The sequence below is a fragment of the Etheostoma cragini genome, chromosome 1 (genome assembly GCF_013103735.1).
Source record: "Etheostoma cragini isolate CJK2018 chromosome 1, CSU_Ecrag_1.0, whole genome shotgun sequence".
Taxonomy (NCBI): domain Eukaryota; kingdom Metazoa; phylum Chordata; class Actinopteri; order Perciformes; family Percidae; genus Etheostoma; species Etheostoma cragini.
The window spans coordinates 31,470,201-31,495,130 of record NC_048407.1 but is presented as its reverse complement, the minus strand read 5'-3'; the positions used below and the strand labels follow the sequence as shown (position 1 = coordinate 31,495,130).

Below are 24,930 nucleotides of genomic sequence, written 5' to 3'. Positions count from 1 at the left end.
GATAAGAAATAAATAATGCTCAAAATTAAATTAAATATAGTTAAAATTTTAACTAAATTAAAATTTGCTAAAGAAGTCCATCATCAGCTCTGAAAAATGTAATTTTAGTCAGTTTTGATGCTCGCATTGATTTTACAATCATTGGGTTTGGGTGGAAAACCTACACAAACAACCACACACACACACACACACACACATCCACACATCCACACATCCACACACACACACACACACACACACACACACACACACACACACACACACACACACACACACACACACACACACTCCCTCCCTTTCACCCTGAAATGGCATGCACTGTTTTGTCTCTCTCCCAGTCGTCCCCCTTTTGGACCAGTCTCAAAAAGGGAGAAACGGGGTTTCTACGGCGTCATGTCCAGACACGTTTTGGGCTGGATGAGATTTTTTTCAGCATGTTTGTTCAGCCTGCTCAATCTGGTGTCAGTATGTGAGTTTCTCCCTCTCGTCTCTCTTTATTCCAGCAACACAAGGCTACGTGAGACATGGAGAACAGTGTAAAATACAACGCTAGCTTTTAAACTCTCAGCGGATTACCGAAATGTCCCCGAGTTTATGAATGATATTAAAAAGAAACTCTCTGCTACTGTATGTTTTATACTTCGCACCCAGTGGCATCATCATGTCGTGACATCATTGCATGCCCGAGCATGCTCTTTCTTACTCTTTGGTTTATGAGGTTGTTTCGAAGTCAATGTGGAGATAATAATGAAATGTTTGAAATGAATGACTATGGTGTGTTTCATTGTCTCGCCTTTCCTTTTTAATGATTCAGTTTCATGAAGGTGGCGAAGAACATCACAGATGAACACATGAATATGGATTAATGGTGTTATAGTGGTGCTCATGGTTTATGAACCCGTGCTAAAGTTGACTAAAAAGAGGAATGAAAGAAAATCTTCTTTTGGAAATTAATCGTAATGCCTTAATTAAAAACATTAGGAAATATCTGATCTCTAAGGACACCAATTTCCTTTATAAATGAGTAATGTATCGTAAATAAAAAAAAATCTTCCTTAAAATACAGGGGGCTTACACCAGCATCGCTAGCCAATATAATAAATAACCCCATGCCAGTCCCTAGGTATGGGGAAGTGTATGTGATGACGTCGGGGGGGCATTTTGATTCCAGGGCAAGGGAACTTCATCCGGATGCATAGTGATCCATGAAATAACTGACCTTTAATAATCCAAATCTGCCTCTATGGGAATTAAATCAGGCGGCTGACCGTCGACATGAAAACGCCGTCGGACGGATCATTCTCCCCGAATTAGTCAAAAAAGGGGCCTCGGAACACACCAAGGCAACGAGACGTAATACGTCTCCATAACAGCAGGGTGAGCTAATAATCACTAATAGAAAAGAATTGGGTGTGACTAAACAGAAAGCTGAGTTTGTTCTGAACATGATGATTTAAAACACATAGGAATTAGTTATATGCAAATACCCTAAAAAGGTCAAATTACAAGTGCTCACATTATGCATTTTTTTTAATCTTTCCTTTATTTTGTTATATATTCTACTAGTAGTCCTTACCTAGCTACTCTGCTTCTGTCTGGCTAGTAGTCCTTACCTAGGTACTGTCAGGGCCTTCATACTCTGCTTCTGACTGGCTAGTAGTCCTTACCTAGGTACTGTCAGGGCCCTCATACTCTGCTTCTGACTGGCTAGTAGTCCTTACCTTATACATACATACATACATCTAGAACGCACTCTATAATTTACAAAGACCAAAGATGCAACCATGACTTAGGTGCCACACTAATCCAAGGAAAACTGCGAGGCGAGAAAACCCAAGGACTCCAGGGAATAAGGTCCCCGGTGCTGAGTTAGTAACAAGCATTACTGGGGGCATGAATGCTCTCAGATGGAAGGAAAGAGGAGAGAGGAGCCCAGTGTGTCAAAGGAAGTCCCCGGGCAGTCAAAAACATGATGGACTCTTCGGTGGAGGTCTAATTTCCTTCAATTGAGTTTCTGTGCAGACAGTCAACGAACGCCACAATCTTCTCGACATAGTCATACTGTAGAAATAGAAGGAGAGAAGAATAGAGAGAGTTGTGTGGAGCCGATAGTCTTCAATGGCTTTGTAGCACCTCATTTGGCAATGGTTTGAATGTTACGGACGTTTGTTAATGTCAAAAGATTACATACTAAAGCGTTAATATTTCACATTCAAAGTATGAAATCGGTTAACAGTTACCTTAACATCTATCATCTGACACTATCAGGTACAATTTGTTGCATTTACAGGAAGATGGAAACCTCCTCGGCAGCATTTCTGACTGCTACTGAGATACTTTCGGGTGCTCAGGACACGAAAAATAAATGACCCATGTCCCTTTAAGGGCTCTGTAATATAGCCTACGTCAAGTTTTGAAATTTCTTTTACACTTTGTTCACGGCGAACCAGAAAGTTTCTCATGCACCTCAGAAAGAAAAGAAAATCCCTGTGTCACCTTTAGGGGCTCTGTACAAAACATGTCAAAATGCTGCAAAGCATTGTGGGATGTTCTTGGACGAGTGCACTCTGTCCAAATGAGCTGAAATAAATCAAGTAAACTCAGATATGGTATCATGCACGGTTCACAGGAATACATCCTAGAGCTGTACTTTTACTGCATCTACACTGAAACAAAATAAAATCACTTGTCAAGGTAAGTAAAGGCAGCACGGCACACAAACTATGGATCTTTAACAACAGAGATACTGTTTACAATACGCAGCCAGCAATACTCTAAATAACTTTCTAAAATATCACGTTTTCTGAATTCTGGAAAATCAAATCAAATCAAATCAAATCAAGTTTATTTGTATAGCCCTTTACAATAGCCAAAAGGTACCCATAATGCTTTACAACAAAGCTATAAAACAATACATAACACATACAGAACATAAAGATACAATTAAAAGTGCTGTAGTGGTGCAGCGCTTCAGGACATTAAAATCCTCCCAGAAATGCATAGAAAGGAGCAGACAGAAGGAGGACACCTAAGAGACAGTATTGCCCTAGTCAGAATTAAATGCTAATTTAAAAAAGTGGGTCTTAAGCTTCATTTTAAAAAGGCTAAGTCAGTAGTGGTGCGGATGTCAGGGGGTAGTTTTTTCCACAGTCTGGGAGCAGCGACGGCAAACGAAAGATCGCCCCACTGTTTAAGTCTTGACCTGAAAACTCTCTAAAAATCAACTGACACGTCTTGAATGCATCCAGTCAGAAAGTAGATTTACATTTTTAACTGACTCTATAACCAGGGAATTTAGTATCTGCATAGAACACATGAAATGTCTGATGAGACAAACATTATACTTTGTCAAAACTATAATTCATTCATTTACATTGTATCAACAAATGTATTTAATTCCACTTTAAAATACCGTATAGTGGCCAGTCTACATCCTTGATGTTCCACTTCCGGGATTGCTCCGGTGCGGCAGGAAATATGTATTTTCATTTCCTTCCGCCTTTACTATAATGGTTAAATGCTCCTCAGATCTCTGCAGGGCAATATCACCCAGCTAGCTAGACTATCTGTCCAATCTGAGTTTTCTCTTGCCCAACTATTTTGCAATGGCTCTGTCCGGCGCTTAGCGCCACCCACAAGGATTCTGATTGGTTTAAAGAAATGCCGTTAAACCAGAGCGTGTTTTTTTCCCACCCTGGAAGGCGTTGTGGACTAGCCAGACCCTCCTCTGCTCTACAGCATTTGAATGGTCTGGCAAAGCAAGACTAAACATGGGCAAAGCCAAACATTAAACCCATATGTAACTGTTGAATACATCAGAATCAGAATCAGCTTTATTGACCAGGTATGAAGACACATACGAGGAATTTCCTTTTGGAGTGTAGTTGCTCACAATGTGCTTACACATTCAAAACAAACAAACAAGCAATATACTGTATACACACTAATATAGACACACTAATATAGACACACTAATATATACATACTCTAAACAGAAACAATGTAGAGAGATGAGTGCAATGAAGAGTCCAATAGAATTATTAAAATGTGGAACATGGGTACTGGGATAAATAGTATTAAGTTATTATATTATAATATGAAAATATATATATATAATAGTATATAATGACACATGTTCTTAAAGCAGGAAAAGTAAAAAATATCCATTATGTAGAAAAATGTGAAGACTTAGGCCTACTGTGAAACAATTATTACAGAGATTTGTCAGACAAACACGATTATCACTCCACCCTCTAAATACCAATAGAAATAAAACTTAAGTGAAACCGCCCTCTTAGTGTTTGGTAACTAGGTTTAAACCTCAAAGGGGATTCAGCCAGCCTGCTGCACTTTATAATTTAAATGAAAAATTCACTTTGATATAAAATGAGACTTTGATAGCAAAAATACAATTTAAAACTATTTAAAGGGACAATTGTTAACTATAGCTGTTGTAGCTAATTCCAAAATAATGAGGTTTGTGAATGTTGTTTTTTGCACAGAAGTGCATTAAAGATATATTAATATAATAATAACTATATATAGATAGTAGAACCACTTCAACTTTGGCCGTGATTAATCCATCACTTTTATAAAGTAGTGGAAGAGGTATTCAGAGCCTTTACTCTAGTAAAAGTATATCACTTATCAAGTAAATACTACAAAACATGTAAACATCCTGCTTTTAAGTACTTTCAGTTAAAGACTTAAAGTTAGAAGATAAAATACACATTATGCCCTGGAAGTAAGATTATTTCATATTCAATTAGATTTTCATCAATGATGCATTCATGTGTAAGAGGAATTTTAATGTTGCAGCAGGTTCAAGTTGCCTATTTAACTGTAGCTTAAGGTACTGAAAAACTATCATTTGTTGTATATTTTTCCTTTTTACGTTGATTTATCATAGTGAAAAGATCAACTTTTACTTTAAGGTGTGCGGAAACGGGAATAGCAAAAAAAAACGAGAATAGATTTTAAAAAAGGGAATAGCTGTTGTAGTTCCAGAAAAATAAGGTTCGTGAGTCTTTTTTCTGGACGGAGATGATACCTTCCAGATATATAAATATAGTAGGCCTACGCTTTTTGTTAATTTGGTAATGGTGTGGATGGATCTGTGTATTGGTGAAAATGACCGGTGAGACTGTCCAGCAGTGGGTTGAAGGAGAGAAACACTCCCCCCTGCTGTCATATTGAAGAAATATATTTGCTAATATATTTTCGGCTCGTATTGTGCCTGTTTGAATGCTCTTCAAACTAAGTCAGAGAGCCGTTTCTCTCCACCTCGGCTTGTTTTGGGGGGCTCTTTGGTGTACCTCTTGCAGGGAGCGGCTGTACAGCCAGTTGCTCCGCGGCGACAGCTCACTGCGTGGCGGTTTCCGGTGTCCGTCCGTCTGCAGGAGGATGGCGTCCGGCTTCAACCGCATCCCCTCCACTGCCGGTCCTCCGAGTCCTAAATATACCGAAGGCTGTCGAGCTCAGGCTGAAGACATCAGTGAGAACCATCGATAAGCGGCTCCAGTAAGTTATCATGATTTTTTTTTTTGTAAATAGTTTTTTTTGGCAGATGTGCGAGGCTCCGCTGAAGGAGGTGGGTTTCCCTCCGCGGCTCCGGGGAGGCCTAGCTAGTCGAATTTGGGGTCCGTTTACAGCGAAGGGTCGAAGACCAGTAATTGTGGCCTTTCAGCGAAGCGACGGTCGTTCACAGACTGCGTCGCTTCGGTCGCGTTTGCCTATTGTTGTTAAGTTATAATTGGATGTTTATAGCCAGACAACACCGGAGATTAATATGTTTCATGATGTGAAATAGCAGGAGATTATCTCGAAGGAAGTCCAGTTGTTTAGCGATGGTTAGCCGTTAGCCGTTAGCTTCGCTGCCAAAGCTAACCGCTAACGTTTGGTAGCCACATCCTGAAACAGTAACAACCATGTATTAAAAAAACAAATATCTCCAGCTGAAAAAGATGGATATAATAAAAATATTTACACTGCGTAGCTAACGTTTAAAATACGCAGTTAACTATGGAATGGGACTATTGCCTGCCTGATTCGTTTTTCAGGAAATAGACCGAGCCCATTGCTGGTTTAGCGTAATTTCTAACTGTTATTTTAGCGGGTTTCCTTTTAAACCGACGCCACAAGCAAGAAACATAATTTTGATGTTTTGGGCTATTTTGCTTTCATAACATGGTTCCCTACAGAGTAATTGTTAAAAAAAAATACAACGTACACATTACGGCGGTTTATTTTACTACACCTAGTGTATTTGTGTTTTGATGTGTCCCCTAAATTCACCATAAGTTAGCAATAGACAATGCTAGCAAGTTTTAGGCCTCTCAAGCTGGCATAGGTTGTTTGTTTCATTTTTATTCTCACCACAAATAAGATTGGATTTACACTAATCACACACATCCGTCTGACACTGGATACTGGACAAAAAGAAAGACATAGTAAACATAAGTTTCTTTATGAGTGTTGCTGTCTCTTACATTGCTATTTAGATCATGTTGGAAACTGGCAGCTTATCCGCCCTGCACATTAGTGTAACCACCCTGCATTGTATTTAATCACACTGGAACTATATTTACACTACACTACTTTTATGAATTAAATTTGATATTTTGTTTTGTATGTTCTTTCCCTTTTTTTAGGTTTTCTCTTCTATCTCAAAGGACGTGCATAAAACGCTATAACGATATAGAACTCTGCAACTCTGTGTATTGGTCACCATTTCTTAAAAGAAATCACCTTCTTCCGTTCAGCACTGAAACCCCCCTCATCTGCTGAGAGCTGAATCCCTTCATGCGAAGTGGAAGAATGACGGAGGCGTGGCAGCAGCAGCAGCAGCAGCAACATGCAGTGGCTCCACCCTCTGTTGTACACACGCTACCCCAAGGAACTGACAACCCTCTGGGCTGCACTGTGTATGGAGTCGTCCTGCAGCCAGACACTTCCCTGCAGGTGGCCCAGCATGGCCAGCAGCACTCTGTCCAAGCCCAGCAGCCCTCTTTACAGGTAGGGGGCGAGAGAGGGCACAAGTGTGGAGCCTGTGGCCATGACATATCTCACCTGGCCAATCCTCATGAGCACCAGTGCATGGTAAACCAAGACAGATCCTTCCAGTGTACCCAGTGTATGAAGATTTTCAGCCAGGCGACGGACCTGCTGGAGCATCAGTGTGTGCAGGTGGAGCAGAAGCCGTTTGTATGTGGTGTGTGTAAGATGGGCTTCTCTCTGCTCACCTCTTTGGCCCAGCATCACAACTCGCATGGCAATGGAAACAACCCGATGAAGTGCTCCATCTGTGAGAAAACGTACCGGCCGGGTTCTGGAAATGTCACCCCAACCTCGTCAGCTGCCAACCCCCAGCAGCCCTCCACTGGTGAAACGTCCAGTGGCGGTGCAGCTATCAGTGCCTCGTCTCCTCCTGCGTTTGAGGCCTCTGCACCAGACCGGCCATATAAGTGCTCCGTGTGCCATAAGTCCTTCCGGCATTTGTCTGAGCTGACCCGCCACGAGAGAGTACACACTGGTGAAAAGCCCTACAAATGTGACACTTGTGATAAAAGTTTCAGCCAGTCTTCACATCTGGCGCACCACCAGCGTACGCACAGCTCAGAGCGGCCGTATAAATGTGCCGTGTGTGAGAAGAGCTTTAAGCACCGCTCTCACCTTGTGCGGCACATGTACGCTCACTCCGGCGAGCACCTTTTCAAGTGCAATTTGTGCGAGATGCACTTCAAGGAGTCGTCCGAGCTCCTGCACCACCAGTGCCAGCCAGAAGGGGAGAGACCTTTCCGCTGCGGTTCCTGTGGAAAGAGCTTCAAGCGCCCATCTGACCTGCGGCAGCACGAACGCACTCACTCAGAGGAGCGACCTTTCCAGTGCGAGGAGTGCCAGATGAGCTTCAAACAGCAGTATGCTCTTGTACGCCACCGTCGCACTCACAAAAATCCAGCCGATCGCCCTTTCAAGTGTAACCTCTGTGATAAGGGGTTCCTTCAGCCATCCCACCTGCTGTACCACCAGCAGGTTCACGGTATGGAGAGTCTGTTTAAGTGCGCGTCCTGCCAGAAGTCTTTCAGCCAATCAGGAGAACTGCTGAGGCACAAATGTGGTGGTGAGGTGGAGAAGCCCTACAAGTGCGATGTGTGCGGCAAAGGTTACAAAAAGAATTCAACGCTGCAGCGCCACCAGAACTCTCATTGCACAGAGAAGCCGCTGAAATGCTCCTTGTGCGACAAGCGCTTTGTGTCGTCCTCCGAGTTCGTGCAGCACCGCTGCGACCCGACCCGCGAGAAGCCGCTGAAATGTCCCGACTGTGAAAAGCGATTCAGGTACTCGTCCGAGCTGCAGCGCCACCGCCGAGTACACACCGGGGAGAAGCCTTTCAAGTGCGCCAGCTGTGACAAGAGCTTCAAACAGCGCGAGCACCTGGCCAAGCACCAGAGCGTGCACTCGCGGGAGACGCAGTTTAAGTGTGTGTGGTGCGGAGAGCGTTTTGTTGACCTCACAGCTCTGCAGGAGCACACAGTCCAGCACACTGCTGAGGGGGAGAGTTTCCCTGAAGCTCAGTGCATCCCATGAATCGAACTGCTCTTAAGACCTGGGCAGCAAACATGACATTCACCTTCAAAAGCAACGTGTGCCAGCCTCCGCTCTCCCATTCGTAGGTTAGAACATGCACCCATTAATTATGTTAAACAATTCTTAATTTCAAGACTCTACTCACCGTCATCCTTTTGTTGAGTAAAAACACAAACACCCTAAATCAGTAGAGGCGATTCAGGATCCCTCGTCTTGTTTTCGAACACATGGAAAAAATCTTGAACAGAATGAAAAAGGCATGAAATGTGTGAAGACCTGGGTTTAGTTTAGTGCTGAGCGTGGGACCTTTTTCTGTGATTGCATGTGATGGTTTGTTTTGTAACTGTTGATTGTTGTTGAGAAAGATGGACAGAACTTCCAGACAGTTGTCAGATGTGTGTGCTCATGTGTAAGCTCCTCAGAAAATCCATGTGCCTTTTTTTACCGATCACTTAATTTTGTGTTTTTGTTCATTTCATGTCCACTTTAGCCGAAACTCCCTCCCATTGTATACACGGCTGGCTTGTGCAGCAGTATCTTTTCACATACTAGATCTTAGGTAGTATCATCTGTTTGTGCATGAATATTTATCTCACTTTAATGTCACTGTTGTATTATAGGTTTGGTTTATTTAGGAAAACATCCTAAGAAGAAGAAGAAGAAGAAGGAAAAAAAAGTGGATTTGTGTAAATGTATAGCCCGTGTCCTATGAAATCTGTGTTCTTGCATCTTTGTATTAAAACAAATGGCATCTAGGTAACAAACCCATACCTATCATGTCATACAAACACTTGACATGTGCAATAGAACATGCACATTGTAATATTTATGACTACTGATTCATGGCATAGTCTTCTGTTATATTATAGATTGTGTGTATATGCTTATGTAAACATTGAAAACTGTATAGTGCTTATGTTACCTGCTTTTGTATTCACTATGAATGAGCTTGCAGTATTTTGCAAGTACTTTTAGTTGCAGTTCCAGGTGGATTATCACAAGTTTTAACCCAACGAGACTTCAAAGCATTGCTCACTTGCCACAAACTAGCTGCATTAGTTAATGTGCGATAGATTTAACAAAAGTAATATTTTGTTTTTTGTTTTGGAAGAGAATTGGCCTTGTAACATCCTCACGGGTTCCTAGCCTCGTCCCGGTCTAGACCGGACCTTCATCAGATTAATCCGAGTAGCCTCAAAGTTGCAATGTATGTGTTGGTTTATGCCGGCACGTTAAGTGAAACAGTTGTGTATTTTAGTTTAATGTGTGGATTTCTATATTGACAATATTTGCAGTATATTAAAAAGGAGGTTTTTTGGAGTTTAGAAATCACGGGCAAAGGGATCGGCAGCGGGTGGGATGGGACTGTGTTGTTGTGCGATGGTTTGAGTCCTGGTAAGTCTGCTTCAAAACCTCCTATTGGGGGTGAACGAGTGTATGAAGCATTGTATTATTTACACATATGGATATCAATATAGACACCTGTTCATACTGTATACAGACAATTAAAATAAACCACCCTTATGAAAACAAAGGAGTACATGGGTTTCGTCATAACTAAGTGGTTCAAATGGATGTGGATTGTCATTATGTATCATCAGTAAAATGTCATAAAATAGTATAAATACCTGTTATTTCCTAGAGTTCAAAGTGACAAGTCAACTGTTTTCTTTTGTCCGACCCAACAAGCCAAAACCCCGAAAATATTCAATTTTTACAATCATATAAATCAGACGATAGCAGCAAATTGTTATATTAAAGAACGTGGAGTTAGCATGTAGGCGGGGTTTTATTTTTGAATAAAACTAACAATCGATTATCAAAGTAGTTTCAGATTAACTAAAAACTGTCACTACCTTGGTTGATACATACATGTAGTTTTATTGTAAATACTGTGAATACTTGAAAGGGCCCAGATGTTGATCACTATAAGTACTTGCAGCAGACAGTGTCCCTACTGAGATTTCCTTGTGAAATGTAAAGGGTATTATAAATAAAATGTATTATTATTATTATTATTACTGTTTCTGCTTCATCTGTCTTCAGTTGAAAGCGGACGTTGATAAAGTTTAATATGGCCTAGTGCAATAATGTATACTTTATTAGCAGTAATTACAAAGTATACACTCTGTTGTCATTACACACTTTACACACTGGCCTGAATTACACACACATACACATACTTTGGCCCAGATGGGGAGTTGAACCAGCGACCCTCCATTTCCCAACCTACTGCTGCTGCTGATACAGGTATTTACGGTGTTTTTGGGCTTCTTGTTTTTCATCAGTATCATGGAGGTGAAACATCAAATGCTATAAAACTAGGGGACACTTTTACGGCCCTGGCACATTCAGGTATCCTTGGAAATTAGAAAGCGGACAAGTTAGGAAAAGGGACAGTCCAAAAAAGCAATTGTTGATAACAATAAGAAGGCTGATAATTGGACACAGCAACCTAACATAACACATTACATTATAGGGAAGCATCCATATGGTTTTTGGGATCACTGTATGTTCCTAGAAACTGTAGAGCACGTGCTGGTTGCGATATTCTAACGATTTAGAATAACAGGAGGAGGAATAAATAATATGGTTGGTCGGCTTTCTGAAGGACTGTTCAGGAATATCTGACATGCTGGACACTGTAAAACAAGAAGATGGCAGTGGTGCAACATTAAGGATGAAAGCTGCCGTTAAAACCAATGGATGCGTCTCTGCCGCCGCCATATTGAGACGGAGTAAGATCCGTTCTGACCGTAGAGGCTCATAGAAAAAGACACTTTGCAGTCTATGCTTTTCTGCTGCTTTTGGATGTTGCTGCGAAGTAATTGCTTAACGTGGAATAAATAAGTCACTGATGAAAATGTGTTACGTACTGTACCTTTATGACCGTGTTGAATTCAATATCACAAGAGGTAACGTTAATCCTTCTTTAAAGCCAACATGAAGTTAAGTCTTTCCTTACACAAATGCTAGCTTGTCTGCAAGGTATAATAAAGTAAAGTAAATAATGTATTTTTTTAATTTTAATTAGAAATATATTTCAGTAAATTGCTGAAGATTACATTTGTTTTTTGTTTTTTTGTTATTGAAGTGGCAGCTCCGGGCTGAACTGCAGTTCCTCAACTGACCATAAGCGAGGAATTATGATTTTAATGTTGCTGACTCGATTAACACATACGCATAGGAGGCACGGCTAGTCCGTCCTAATATGGCCGCCGCGTTGACACATCGGTTCAATAAACGGCAGCCTCTTGATTCACTTCCGGGTGATGTTTACTGCAAAAAAGGAAGAGCATCCTGGTTCTGCTAACGAACCGCTGCTAGATGTACCTCCACCACCCATCCGATGAAATTAATATATCACCGATACTGCTGATATACACACCCACATTCTCAATAACTAACCTTGGCGGTGCTACACCGGCAGCACGGAGAGCAACGTACCGCTAGCGAGGTGCTAACGAGTTACCGTTCATGTCGGGCGGACTTCCTCTGAGCTCGGATATTTCTACGACGAGGTTAGCGGCTAACTTTAGCACCGTTATTGATTTCACATTTACACAAATGTCGACACTAATAAATTGTTTATAGTCAATAAATGTGTATAAAATGTGTACGTACACGACTTACGATGTGTATATATATCAGTATGGCTGCTTTCAAGGTTTAGCTAGCTACGTTTTGGGATTTTATTTTTTGCTAAGTAAGCTAGGTCACGTACCGTTAACTAACGTTAGCTAGTTAGCGTACGATGAGGCTGGTTCTCACAGATGGGATTAAATGTTGAGATAACTTGAGATAACTAACATTTATGATAGCGAAGTTTTCTTTTAAGGAATGTCACTAACGTTACAGGCAATAACATATGTTTTTTCATTTTGAATTTTGGGCTATTTTTCTTCAATAACATGCCTTCTTTCGGACTAATGGGGGGGGCGGGCGGGGGGGGCACATCCAAATTACAGATGTATGTGTATAATTAAGTACAGGTTATCTATTTGTGTCTGTACATATCAAAAGAAAAAGTCAAAACACTTAATACAGAAGATAGTTTTTGTAAGAAATTTCATGGTGATATCTATTATGAGTAAATATTTACACTTACACCTTTAAGTGTATGGTAACCTTGTCCAGGTTTGACAACTCTGAATACAAACAGACACACTCACTCACTCTGATACATGCACACACAGAGCTACACACACACACATAGCTACACACACACATAGCTACACACACACACACACGCAGACAGACAGACACAGACAGACAGAGGTATTGTAGACAGTGGTCTACATCTGGTCTGTTGTGGTTTGTATGGAGAAAATGCAGCCAAATGGTCTGAAAAGGTGATTTTTAAACACTAAATGTTCACCTTGTCCAGAGTTTTTTGTCAAGTATCACAATCCTGAAACTGGGATTTTAACAGTCTTTATTAGGGCTGCACAATATGAAGAAAATATGCCATAACTTTGCTGAATGTCGTGATAACGATATTACTTGCGATAAATAAACGGATATTAAAGTGGACTCAGTTCCGCCTTTCTAATGCTTTCAGTATTATAACAATTTGAACTCTAAATTATAAATTAAAAGACACCACTAAAAAAGCAAGTTATATTACTAAGTGCAGTGTTTTATTCACTTGTCATTTTTTACTTTTTTTAACTAACACAAAAACATCAGTGTAGGGCTGGCCAACATATCGATGTTATATAGATATCATGATATGAGACTAGATAACGTCTCAGATTTTGGATTTCATAACATTGTAATATGGCATAAGTGTCTTTTCCTGGTTTTAAATGCTGCATTACAGTAAAGTGATGTACTTTTCTGGACTTACCAGACTGTTCTAGCTGTTCTGTTATTTGCCTTTTTCCCCACTTAGACATTATGTCCACACTACGGATGAATATTTATCCAAAATCTAAGTGTGAAGATATTTAGTTAAAGAACCAATTGTCAATCCTAGAATATCGCCACAATATTGATATTGAGATAATTGGTCAAGAATCCCGTGATATCTGATTTTCTCCCTATCGCACAGCTCTACCTACCTACCAGACTGTTTATTGCAATATTTTGCAGCTTTTTGCGATATGTATATTGCACCAGTTGGTGTTGCAATGATGATTTAAAAAAAATAAATAAATAAATTTTGCAGCTCCAGTCTTTAGTGTATTTGTGTGACAACTCTAAGGTGGCGTATACATTAAAGGGGGGATGTGGTCTGGATGGCGGGAAAAGGGAGAATATGTTTCTAAAATCTGAGAAGGGGATTACGATGAAATGGTCAATAGGTGTAGGGTGTAGGGTGTAGTTTGTACTGACAGATGAATGAAGACATCACTTATCTGTCACAAGCTGTTCTTTCTGCTTTCCTACACCATGTTTAAAGTCTCCACGCTCATCCAGTTCAGGTTTGACAAGTCAAAGTATAGTTGTTTTCAGATTTAAATTGGTTAAATATTTCTGCTTTCTCAAATAACAAACGGAAAAAAGGGCAAACAAAATCACATTCTAAAACTGGGTTTTAAAGTCTTCAGCTCGTCCATGTTCATCACGTCTAAAGACAGTCAGTGAGTTTTTAAATGTAAGTCCGGTGTAGTCTGGATGGCGAGGAAGCCGTGATATTTCCATTTTTTTCTTGTATCTGATAAGGAGATTATGGTAAAACGGTCTGTGGGCGTCGGGAGGCTGAGTTCTCACAGAATACACAATTTGACAGGACACTGTGTCACAAAACGGGCTGTTCCTTCTGTCTGGCAAAGGTATTTTTAGACTGTTTAAGGTCTCCGTGTGGATCTAGTTCAGGTGCAGTTGTTTTTCAGGTTGTCATGCCAGATGGAGAAAACGCAGCAAATTCTCTCTTTTTTTCCTTGTTTCCAAACAGGATAACAGATCCACAAACCTAAAACCCGGTTTCAAGTAGGGTTGGGTACCGAAACCCGGTTCCACTGTTGAGCTGGTTCCTAAGCAACCGGTAGGCCCTATTTCTGATACCGTGGCATAGGCCTGCACGGTTAACTGTTATTAAATCGAGATCTTGATTCACACAGTTCACGATTACATTTTTTAAATAACTGATTTAACATTAAAGGGGCAAAAAAATTACTTTAAAAAAAATGTCTCATTTAATTTTTCGAGCCGACTGCATCCCAAAACGCTACCACTTCCTTCCGTGAGTTGTAAACAGAGACTGTTAAACAGAGACTGTTAAACAGAGCCTGTATATGAGAGGTTTTAAAGTGCTGCAGTGCTCTCCCTTCTCTTCATCAAAGCATCTGTGTTTACATGCTTGTGGTGATGAGAAATGTCTCATAGGTGCCAAAATAAATCTGTTCGGTACCGCCAATTTGTTTTGTTTTGTTTTGTCGCGGCCAAAAACATCGTGGCAGAGAATCGTGAACTCAATTCTAAGTAAAAGGCACAAGTTTTCAAAATCAAACAGAAACACTTAAATTAAAGTTCCTAAAGGTTTTGGACTGATGGTCAATGAATAAAACCAGCATTTTTAATACATCATCTTTGGCCGAAGGAAATTATATCCTTTTGTTATTTTAACATTTAAAACACCAAAGGATTAAAAGAGATATTAATGAAATTAGTTAGTAGCCGTCTTAAATAGAAGAAGAATTACCTCAAGTTTTGGTTTAACGCCCAAATCAGAAGCCGCCTCCACTCTTTGTTGCCCTGAAGTACATTTAAAAACATACATTACACTCAGTAGGCTCCATATTACAGTCTACATAAAGAGAAAATGGCATTCTCCTTATTTCCTTTGATAACATTGATCTTTGTTAATTTAGTCAGTGCCCGTTTGAACGGATCGATTGCTTTTTTTTTTTAATTAAGTTTCCTCTTAACGAAATGCTCTGAGTGAATTTAGGCTGGGCTTTTATTGTGAAGGGTGGACACGGAAGGGTGATTTTATTTTTTTATTTTTTTACCCACAACAAAGACACACAGAAACATTCAGAGATTGCCTGATTTATTAGAGAGATTACAGTGTTAAAGCACTCCAGTTGCTCTATTCACAGCCTTCTGTTGCTTGTCTGGTTGCGTATGTAAATAACTATAAATTGTGTTTTAATTGATTTTACTGATATGATGAAGTGTTTTTGGATTGTCAAACATTCGTTGTTGAAGGTCTGTGCTCCTCCTCAGCCTCTTTTCTCTCTCTCTCTCTCTCTCTCTCTCTGTCTCTCTTCTTCTCCTCCCTGGGTGTTCTGCAGCTGGCAGGTCTTCAAACCATCCTGCCCAACATCCTGCTCAGGGGCTTCACACACTCGGTGATCGTAGCTCTGTCAGTCTGCACCACCGCCGCGTCAGACCGGCCCGACGCCTTTCATCAGAGGGCGCAAGCAGCCAAAGCCGATGGTAAGGACCGCACCGGCATCTTGTTAGAGCCTCATTTCCTGGAGAGTCGCTGCGCCGCCTTCCAGTATCGAGCCAAGAACTACTTAGCGGGAGAGGACGGTCCTCGACACGGAGCCGCGAAGCTAGCGATGCCCGGATCCACGCCGGCCAGCAGCAAGGCTCGGGTGTACACCGATGTCAACACACAGAAGAACAGGGAGTACTGGGACTATGACGCACACGTGCCAAACTGGAGGTACGGTTACAAAGCTACGGCGGCAAAGATGGTCTCTGTTAGGGCTGAATGATTAATGGTTTTCAAATCTAAAGTGAGATCTGATAGAATGTGTTTAGCTAATCATGAAGACCGCGATTATTCAATGGTGAAAATTTTAGTTGAGTGTTTGGTTTAACATATTTTATAAGATAAATGTGGGAACAATGTTACATATCACAGGTTGTTTTCTCAGTGTATCTTTTAGTTATTACTTCAACAATACATGTTAAGTATTTGGTGCGATATGTATTTAAAAAAACTTGAATTGCTCGAATTGTAATCACAATATCTGGCAGGAAAACTGCAATTAGATCCTCAGCTTAGATTTTTGTGTTCAGCTGTCAGTCGGACAAAACAATTTCAAGAAATGGCTTTATGCTCTGGGATCCTGTGATTGGCTGACATTTTACTAACTGAACAATTATTATACTGAAGAAAATTATAAACACAATATTTTTGTTTTTGCCCCCATTTTTCATGAGCTGAACTCAAAGATCTAAGACTTCTTCTACGTACACAAAAGGCTTATTTCTCTCTTTATATTGTTCACAAATCTGTCTTAATCTGTGTTAGTGAGCACTTCTCCTTTGCCGAGATCATCCATCCACCTCACAGGTGGCGTATCAAGATGCTGATTAGACAGCATGATTATTGCACAGGTGTGTTTTTAGGTCGGCCACAACACAAGGCCACTGTAAAATGTGCAGTTTTACTGCATTGGGCTGGTCTGAAAACCAGTCAGTATCTGGTGTTAGGGTGGATCTCTCTCTCTCTCTCTCTCTCTCTCTCTCTCTCTCTCTCTCTCTCTCTCTCTCTCTCTCTCTCTCTCTCTCTCTCTCTCTGACTGCAGCTCGTCTTTGTAACCGACTTGAGTGGGCAAACTGGCACTTTGGCGAGGTGTTCTCTTCACGAATTAACCAATTATTAGATTGATTGATGAAATAATTTAAAAATGAATAGATCATCATTAATTTCCAGAAGTCATTTGTTTTCAGGTTGAAACAAAGAAATATTTTGATTATCAAATCACCTTTTATTTATTTTTATGATTCAATTACTAATTGTTTAGTCTGTAAAATGTCTTTAAAAAAGATATTTTTTAAAAGAAATGTCTGTTATAATTTCCCAGAGACCAACGTGACGTCTATAACACGAAGATGTTGAGTTTACAATAATTTAAAACAGAGAAAAGTAGAAAATGTTTGTATCTGAGAAGCCGGAGCAAGCGAACGTTCGTTGGTTTTGCACCAGAAATGTCTTAAATAACTAATAGTTTCAGGACTTCTGACTGAGGCGATAGTTTGATCGGTTTGTTCTTACTTTAATTTCTGATGAATGTTTTCACTCTTTCTCAGCAACCAAGACAACTATCAGCTGGTGCGTAAACTGGGTCGAGGGAAGTACAGCGAAGTATTTGAGGCCATAAATGTGACCAACAATGAGAAAGTGGTGGTGAAAATCCTCAAGGTGAGCCTATTACGTCTGCTTTGGGTGCACTGTAACTTCTATTGTTTGAGCTTTGCTTACTTGGTTTCTGCCTGACAGAGTGTAGCAGTGAGTCAACATTTTAACTTTTTCAAGTTAATTTCATTCATAAAGCAGTTTAAAGCAAACAAGTTTTCCACCAAAGTGCGTCACAAAGGCAAAAATATACATGCATAAGAACACGCATCCACGCGTTAATTTTAAAAGAAAATGAGAATAATGATACAAAACATACACGCTTGCGCACACACACACACACACACACACACACACACACACACATGCATACATTATACATTATAATCATTTCAATTTCTTTCGATGTTAATAATTTTCAATGAGAATGATACAAAAACAATCATTTCTTATATCGTGTAGCCCTACACACACACACACTCACACAGTATACAGTGAGGACAATAAGTATTTGAACACCTTGCTATTTTGCAAGTTCTCCCACTTAGAAATCATGGAGAGGTCTGAAACTGTCATCGTATGTGCATGTCCACTGTGAGAGACATTATCTATTAAAAAAATATCCAGAAATCACAATGTTTGATTTTCTTTAACTATTTATTTGTATGATACAGCTGCAAATAAGTATTTGGACACCTGTCTATCAGCTAGAGGTCTGACCCTCAAAGTTTAACCTTGTTAGTCTGCCTTCAAAATGTCCACCTCCACTCCATTTATTATCCTAAATTAGATGTACCTGTTTGAGGTCGTTAGCCGCTTGTCATTTGTAGAGGTTTTCGAGAGGTTGAGGCACACTGGTGACACGTGTAATACCAAATACTGATACCGAATACTCCCCATCTCCCATTAGGTCAGGACTAGAGTTCTGAAGTTTTATAGAGCTGTTGTTGACAAGATGTAGACGCCATGTGTTGTTGTGTTCAGCATAGTGTGGCTCAAAGTTGTTGTTTTTTTGTGTATTAATAATGTGTTATTTGGAACCACTCGTTTTCTTTTGCAGCCCGTCAAGAAGAAGAAGATCAAACGAGAAATCAAAATTCTTGAAAACCTGCGCGGAGGAACCAACATCATCCGCCTGGTGGACACGGTCAAAGACCCGGTGGTGAGTTTGGTTCCGTGTGTGTGTGTGTGTGTGTGTGTGTGTGTGTGTGTGTGTGTGTGTGTGTGTGTGTGTGTGTGTGCGCGCGCGCGCGCGTGATCCACCTACCTGCTGCTCTCCTCAGCTTAGCCTTGTCTTGTCCTCTCTTTGCAGTCCAGAACACCAGCGCTTGTCTTTGAGTGCATCAATAACACAGATTTTAAGGTACTTAAGTTTGGCCGACATCATACACGCCGCCATTGATATCCATTATTAATAACATGCATAACAACCCTCCAGTTAATGCTGTGCCAGGTGTCTTGTTATTGATGATTTTTCTGAACATGTTATACTTCATGTTGTTCCACAGGAGCTTTACCAGAAGCTGACAGACTATGATATCCGTTTCTACATGTATGAGCTGCTCAAGGTAAAAACCTCTTGTTTACATCACCAGTCGTTCATCATCATAGTTATTTACTAGGGTTTGTTGCGATTTCTAATTGAAATGGAAAACCTTTCAAAATGAGTTTTCAATATCGTATCCATATCAAAATCAGAAGGCGGATCGGCGATCCCCCCAGTAATTTTTAAACGTTCTTCTACACCCACGCCTACTTTCACAAAGTGTCCAAATTGATGAAAAGATCCATCGGCTAGGCGTGTGTTTTACCGGTCCAAATATTAAATTGCGATTTTGTTTAAATAAATTAATTAGCCTGAGGTAATTAATTAACTAGCTATCGGTGGCTGGCATTCCTGTGTCAGGGTTTCTGCAAGGTCTGAAAAAAAAAAAAAGTCTTAAATTTGCTAAAGAATTATCTTCCAGGTCTAAGATAATTTTACACAGGCCTAAATTTCTCTTTGTAACGCTACCGCAGTGCTTTACGATGTTGTGTATTCTGTGGTGTTGTAGTTATTTACCTGTACTCCAGATACAATTCAGTGTATTACGACTACAAAGGAGACCAACGTGCAACTTATACTGCGGTCGAGTGAGAGGCTGCGCGAGCCTTTTTCATGAAAGACTGTTGGGAAGAGCAAGTTTAACAATGGTTTCCGTCTCTCAAGTCGAGTTTTTTTGAGGGTTTTTGAGTTGTGATATAGCTCTCAATTTAATTCATAAGTATGTTAAAACGTCTTAAATTTGACTTTGTGAAAAAAAATATATCCTCGTGCTTCCCTAAAGTCACCATGTGTCCGCATGCACACACGCACCCACACACACACACACACACACACACACACACACACACACACACACACACACACACACACGCACACAACAAAGGTAAAGGAAGTAGGCTCCGACTGGACTCCATGGTGCATTCATGTACATGTTGTTAAACTCAGATACAACTGTGTCACTAAAAAAAACTGAGACATTTTTGCAAAGAGCGGTGGCTGTTAACGTGGTTACTGCTGAAATTTGTTTAAATTGGGTCGAATTGTGACCTTCAAAACCATCCTGACACCCCATTATATGCAACTTTTCAAATGAAAACTGTGAATATGACGGTTGGATTTGTGTGGTGACGTTTTTAGGAGTTAACTTCTGTGATTGACTGGAAGCAGACTGCAATGTAATGCTGAGAAAATTGGAAATGTATGGAGGCTATGGGAGGTTTGTTCTAACTCAATTAGTGCTGAAACAATTAAATGGACTGAAATTAATCAACAGCAACTCTGATAATTTAATTTATCAAACACAACATCTGCTGTTTCCAGCTTCTGAAAGGGGAAGAATTTCAGTTTTCTGTTGTTTTTCTGTAAATCGAATATCTTTCAGTTTTTGACAGTTGGTCCAAATAAAAAAATATTTGAAGATAGTTTTATAAAATATCAAAAAGTCGTGTAAAAAAACAATCAAGGGATTAAATGATAATGACAATAATTTGGCGTTTTTTTCCTTTTTGGCTTCATGAGTCTGGACTTTGAGTGAAAAGAGGCCCAGGAAGGAAGAAGCCTCAGGGCAGTCTGTCAAAGTTAACCTCTCGGTTCTAGTGACCAAATCTATCAGTTCAATTGTTTCAGTGATATTTATGGTATCAAATCATAACAGACGTTATCTCGAGGTATAGACAACTCTCTACAATTTACAAAGCCCCGAGAATTCTAGTAATTCCCCAAAATGCGTGCAACTAGTTCATCAGTGGTGAGGAAAAACCTCCTTTACATTATGATACGTTATCATGGTTGTCAGTGTTTTTGCTTTATTTTTAAGTGTATTTAATGCCTTTTTTAGCAGCAACTTGTATGCACGTTCTGCAAACAGAACCCAGCTGTCCTCATAATATCCCAAATCTGCCCATGCTTCAGACTTCAGAAACGCACGCTGTAGGCTACGCAGTGCGCCTGCACGGCTACTTCAGGAGACTCGGATGAAGCTGGGATGGATTAAACACACCGCTGTAATCCACCGTGTTAATAATGTGTGGCTGTCTGTTCCTTCAGGCTCTGGACTACTGTCACAGTATGGGCATCATGCACCGGGACGTGAAGCCCCACAACGTGATGATCGACCACCAGATGAGAAAGGTAACGAGCCGAATGAGGCGCACCTACAGGACTTCATAAGGAAATAATACACACAATTCATAAAGCCTTCAAACACACAACATGGCAGTGTATTAGAATCTAAATGCTGTAAATGTGCATATTAAAAACACATTATGAGGCCCGAGGTTTTATTTTGAAAAGCAGAAGCACAACGGCACCAGACGTCTTGCTGAGTTTTGTCAAAATAGTGTGAAACGACGGTGTTCTTATTCTTTTTATTCTACTACTTATGTAGTTTTTTTGATTGTTAACAATCCACAGGGTGTGTGTGTGTGTGTGTGTGTGTGTGTGTGTGTGTGTGTGTGTGTGTGTGTGTGTGTGTGTGTGTGTGTGTGTGTGTGTGTGTGTGTGTGTGTGTGTGTGTGTGTGTGTGTGTGTGTGTGTGTGTGTGTGTGTGTGTGTGTGTGTGTGTGTGTGTGTGTGTGTGTGTGTGTGTGTGTGTGTGTGTGTGTGTGTGTGTGTGTGTGTGAGAAAAAATCCCCACCTGGTTCTAATGCCACTTCCTCTCATAGAAATGTATTTTATTATATTTGAAGCAATTTGTGTTTGAGGTACTTTTGTTGTAATTAGAAGGAAGAACAAATTACTTTATTTAAAGGGAAAGTTCCTAAAGTTCGACCAGACTTCCAAACACTTAACAAGAAGTTTCCATGCGTAACCCTGAACCATAACCCTGGTGGATGCGTGTTTCCTCTCTGTGTCTCAGCTGCGTCTTATAGATTGGGGTTTGGCAGAATTTTACCATCCCGCTCAGGAATACAACGTCAGGGTGGCCTCTCGATATTTCAAAGGCCCCGAGCTGCTAGTGGACTATCAGGTAATCATTATTAATTATTTAGTTATTATGTTGCATAATTATTAGAGCCAGACCAACATATCGGCGGCCGATATTAGGCAGTTTCCAAACTATCGGTATCGGCATTTATAATTGCCGATAAATGAATATTTAAAAAAACTGAATAAAAGCCGACTAAACAACCACAACCATGTTATGAGTGTTGTCATTTGTCCACCAGAGGGCGCTCTACAACGTCCCTGTTGGCAACGTGCAGATTTATTTCTTTTTTTTGTTATTGTGTTGTTGTTGGAAGGTTTCAATTTTGTGTTTTTATCCATTTATTTATCAGAACGTCAATATCTTAAATTTGTTGGTTTTATCGTCTTAACAGTACGTAAGCACAATATAAAAAACAAATTTATTTTTAAACTGCATTATCATATTATTTTAGTGAGGACTCGTGAATGACTAATGGTAGAGAAATCTGTTCATGTTATGTTACGCCTTTCTGGATTTTAAAAAATATATTTATTTTGGCCGATATATCAGATTTTTAGATCACCAAATATCTGTATCACTATTGGTCGGGCTGTAATAATACTTCTTGCTGTGTGTTCTACTTTCTCTCCCTCCAGATGTATGACTATAGTTTGGACATGTGGAGTCTAGGCTGCATGTTGGCCAGCATGATCTTTCTGAAGGAACCGTTTTTTCACGGTCAGGACAACTACGACCAGGTAACGGCGCAGATAAAGATCCCTTAATATCTCTCTCTCTCTCTCTCTTCTCTCTTCTCTCTTCTCTCTTCTCTCTCCTCTCTCTCTCTCTCTCTCTCTCTCTTCTCTCTCCTCTCTCTCTCTCTCTCTCTCTCTCTCTTTAAATCCCATTCTCACCTCTAGTTGAAATCAGGAATCACATATTGGGGCATAAATGTATTTGTTTTCAGATATTAAACCCTGTAATTCTAATGAAATGTGTCGGCAGGATATAACTGATGAGTTTAGGGCTGCAACCATAGACTGTTAACATTACTGGACACAGAGCGTGTGTGACGTCACCCGTTGGTTTGTGGAGATCTGCTATGAGTCGTCGACTTTGCCGTTACGGGCGCAGCCATCCTGGTTGTGGATGTGAAGATTTTAGACGAGAGGGAGGAGCCCTTACACTCTACGTTATGTTACACACTTTCCCTGGCAATCACATCATGGCCACGCCCTGAAACACCCCCCGCTCTATTGCTGATTTTAAAATAAACAAGACCATAATTCAGAAAATGAGCATCATTCTGTGTTGCAGAAGACTTCCGCGTTTTCAGCACTTTGCTGAACCGGAGCCGTCGTCCTTTAATATTTACGAAGCTACGGTGGGAATAACGATTACTTTCATTAACCAGTCATCTGCCAATTTTTTTCTTGATTAATCGATTAGTTGTTTGTTCTATAAAAGGTCAAACTGGTGATACATGTTCATCAATGTTTCCCAAAACCCAAGATATCCAAAGATTCCTTAAATGTCTTTTGTCCACAATTCAACGATATTCAGTTTACTCAGTTTAGTCAGAGTAGAGAAGAAAATAGAAGATAATCTCTAGTCAGTCTGAGGATTCTGGGTCACCAGCTCGCTTCTCTAACCTTTTAGGCCTCCACTGCCCATTATTAAAATAGTTGGTGATTAAATTGATACTTTACAACTCATTGATTCAGCTTTGCAGCTCTACGTGTATCATATTAAAAGTGCGTGTATGTTTTTTTCCAGCTCGTCCGCATCGCTAAAGTTCTTGGCACAGATGAGCTCTTCGGTTACCTTCACAAATATCACATAGAACTGGACACTCGCTTCAAAGACCTGCTGGGACAGTGAGTATCAGGCCATTCAGATGTATTTAAAACCACTTGAAGCCCAGGCCCGCTGTCACAGTAAGTAGAGCGTGAGTTCAGTCATGTGACATGTTTTTGTGTCCAGGCAAACGAGGAAGCGCTGGGAGCAGTTCATCCAGTCAGAGAACCAGCACCTGGTGAGTCCGGAGGCCCTGGACCTGCTGGACAAGCTGCTGCGCTACGACCACCAGCAGAGGCTGACGGCGGCCGAGGCCATGCAGCACCCTTACTTCTGTTAGTATGCACGCATAAGCACACCTGCACGCCATTTAAAGCAACACTAGAGAACTATTTATGTCATCTTTTAAAAATGTCTTCTTCTTTTTTCATATTGCTTTATATATCACAGAGAAAAATAGCGCAATGTCAGTGTTTTCCAGTATTGTGCAGGCCTGTCCGAAGCCATTCATTGCTTCCCGACACCGATCCTGATACCTGAACTTATCGGCACATCGGCTAATACAGAGTACTGATCTGATACCAGTGTGTCATATATTTGATTATATTTTAACAGCCGTGTACTACTCTCCCTGTGTGGATGTGATATGATTTCTATCTTTGTTGTCGGTCTGGCTCACGTTAAACTCTCAAACAATGAACGGCACAGAACTTTCTGTTTTTATCCAGTTTGACAGTTTGTCATAACGGAAAAAGAACATAAATAAACTACGTTAATGTAGATTTTCTTCAGGATTTTATCATGTAATACCAACGTTTTAGGCAGTATCAGCGGCCATACTGACACTGGTATCGGAACATCTCTACTACTCTACATCTCATACTGAGGAATACAGAGAGACTTGTGTGGCGCTGATTTGGGTTGCATGTAGCAAACGGTCAATAATGTCAAAAATGACGCACTAAAGCTTTAGTTAATATACACTCACCGGCCACTTTATTAGGTACACCTGTCCAACTGCTCGTTAACACTTAATTTCTAAGCAGCCAA

The 24,930-nt window shown here is 40.4% G+C and overlaps 2 protein-coding genes across 2 annotated transcripts in view; both read left to right on the top strand.

Annotated features, from left to right (window-relative positions):
* The first annotated feature begins 5,192 nt into the window (after nucleotides 1–5,192).
* On the top strand, nucleotides 5,193–10,120 carry LOC117937791 (zinc finger protein 319). Its single transcript, XM_034862039.1, has 2 exons — nucleotides 5,193–5,520; nucleotides 6,651–10,120. The coding sequence occupies exon 2, from the start codon at nucleotides 6,802–6,804 to the stop codon at nucleotides 8,584–8,586; it is 1,785 nt and encodes a 594-aa protein (XP_034717930.1). The 5' UTR covers nucleotides 5,193–5,520; nucleotides 6,651–6,801; the 3' UTR covers nucleotides 8,587–10,120.
* Nucleotides 10,121–11,842: 1,722 nt separating this feature from the next.
* csnk2a2a (casein kinase 2, alpha prime polypeptide a) overlaps nucleotides 11,843–24,930 on the top strand; it is a 14,413-nt gene continuing 1,325 nt past the window's right edge. The window contains exons 1-11 of the mRNA XM_034866252.1: nucleotides 11,843–12,107; nucleotides 15,828–16,207; nucleotides 17,584–17,695; nucleotides 18,690–18,791; nucleotides 18,942–18,992; nucleotides 19,138–19,197; nucleotides 21,222–21,305; nucleotides 22,033–22,143; nucleotides 22,740–22,841; nucleotides 23,860–23,960; nucleotides 24,067–24,215. Coding sequence (XP_034722143.1) covers nucleotides 16,101–16,207; nucleotides 17,584–17,695; nucleotides 18,690–18,791; nucleotides 18,942–18,992; nucleotides 19,138–19,197; nucleotides 21,222–21,305; nucleotides 22,033–22,143; nucleotides 22,740–22,841; nucleotides 23,860–23,960; nucleotides 24,067–24,215 — 979 coding nt within the window. The 5' untranslated portion in view covers nucleotides 11,843–12,107; nucleotides 15,828–16,100. The remainder of the gene's footprint in view (nucleotides 12,108–15,827; nucleotides 16,208–17,583; nucleotides 17,696–18,689; nucleotides 18,792–18,941; nucleotides 18,993–19,137; nucleotides 19,198–21,221; nucleotides 21,306–22,032; nucleotides 22,144–22,739; nucleotides 22,842–23,859; nucleotides 23,961–24,066; nucleotides 24,216–24,930) is intronic.

Coding starts and splice junctions, on each gene's coding strand:
- LOC117937791 (XM_034862039.1), top strand. CDS start 6,802: ATGCGAAGTGGAAGAATGACGGAGGCGTGGCAGCAGCAGCAGCAGCAG.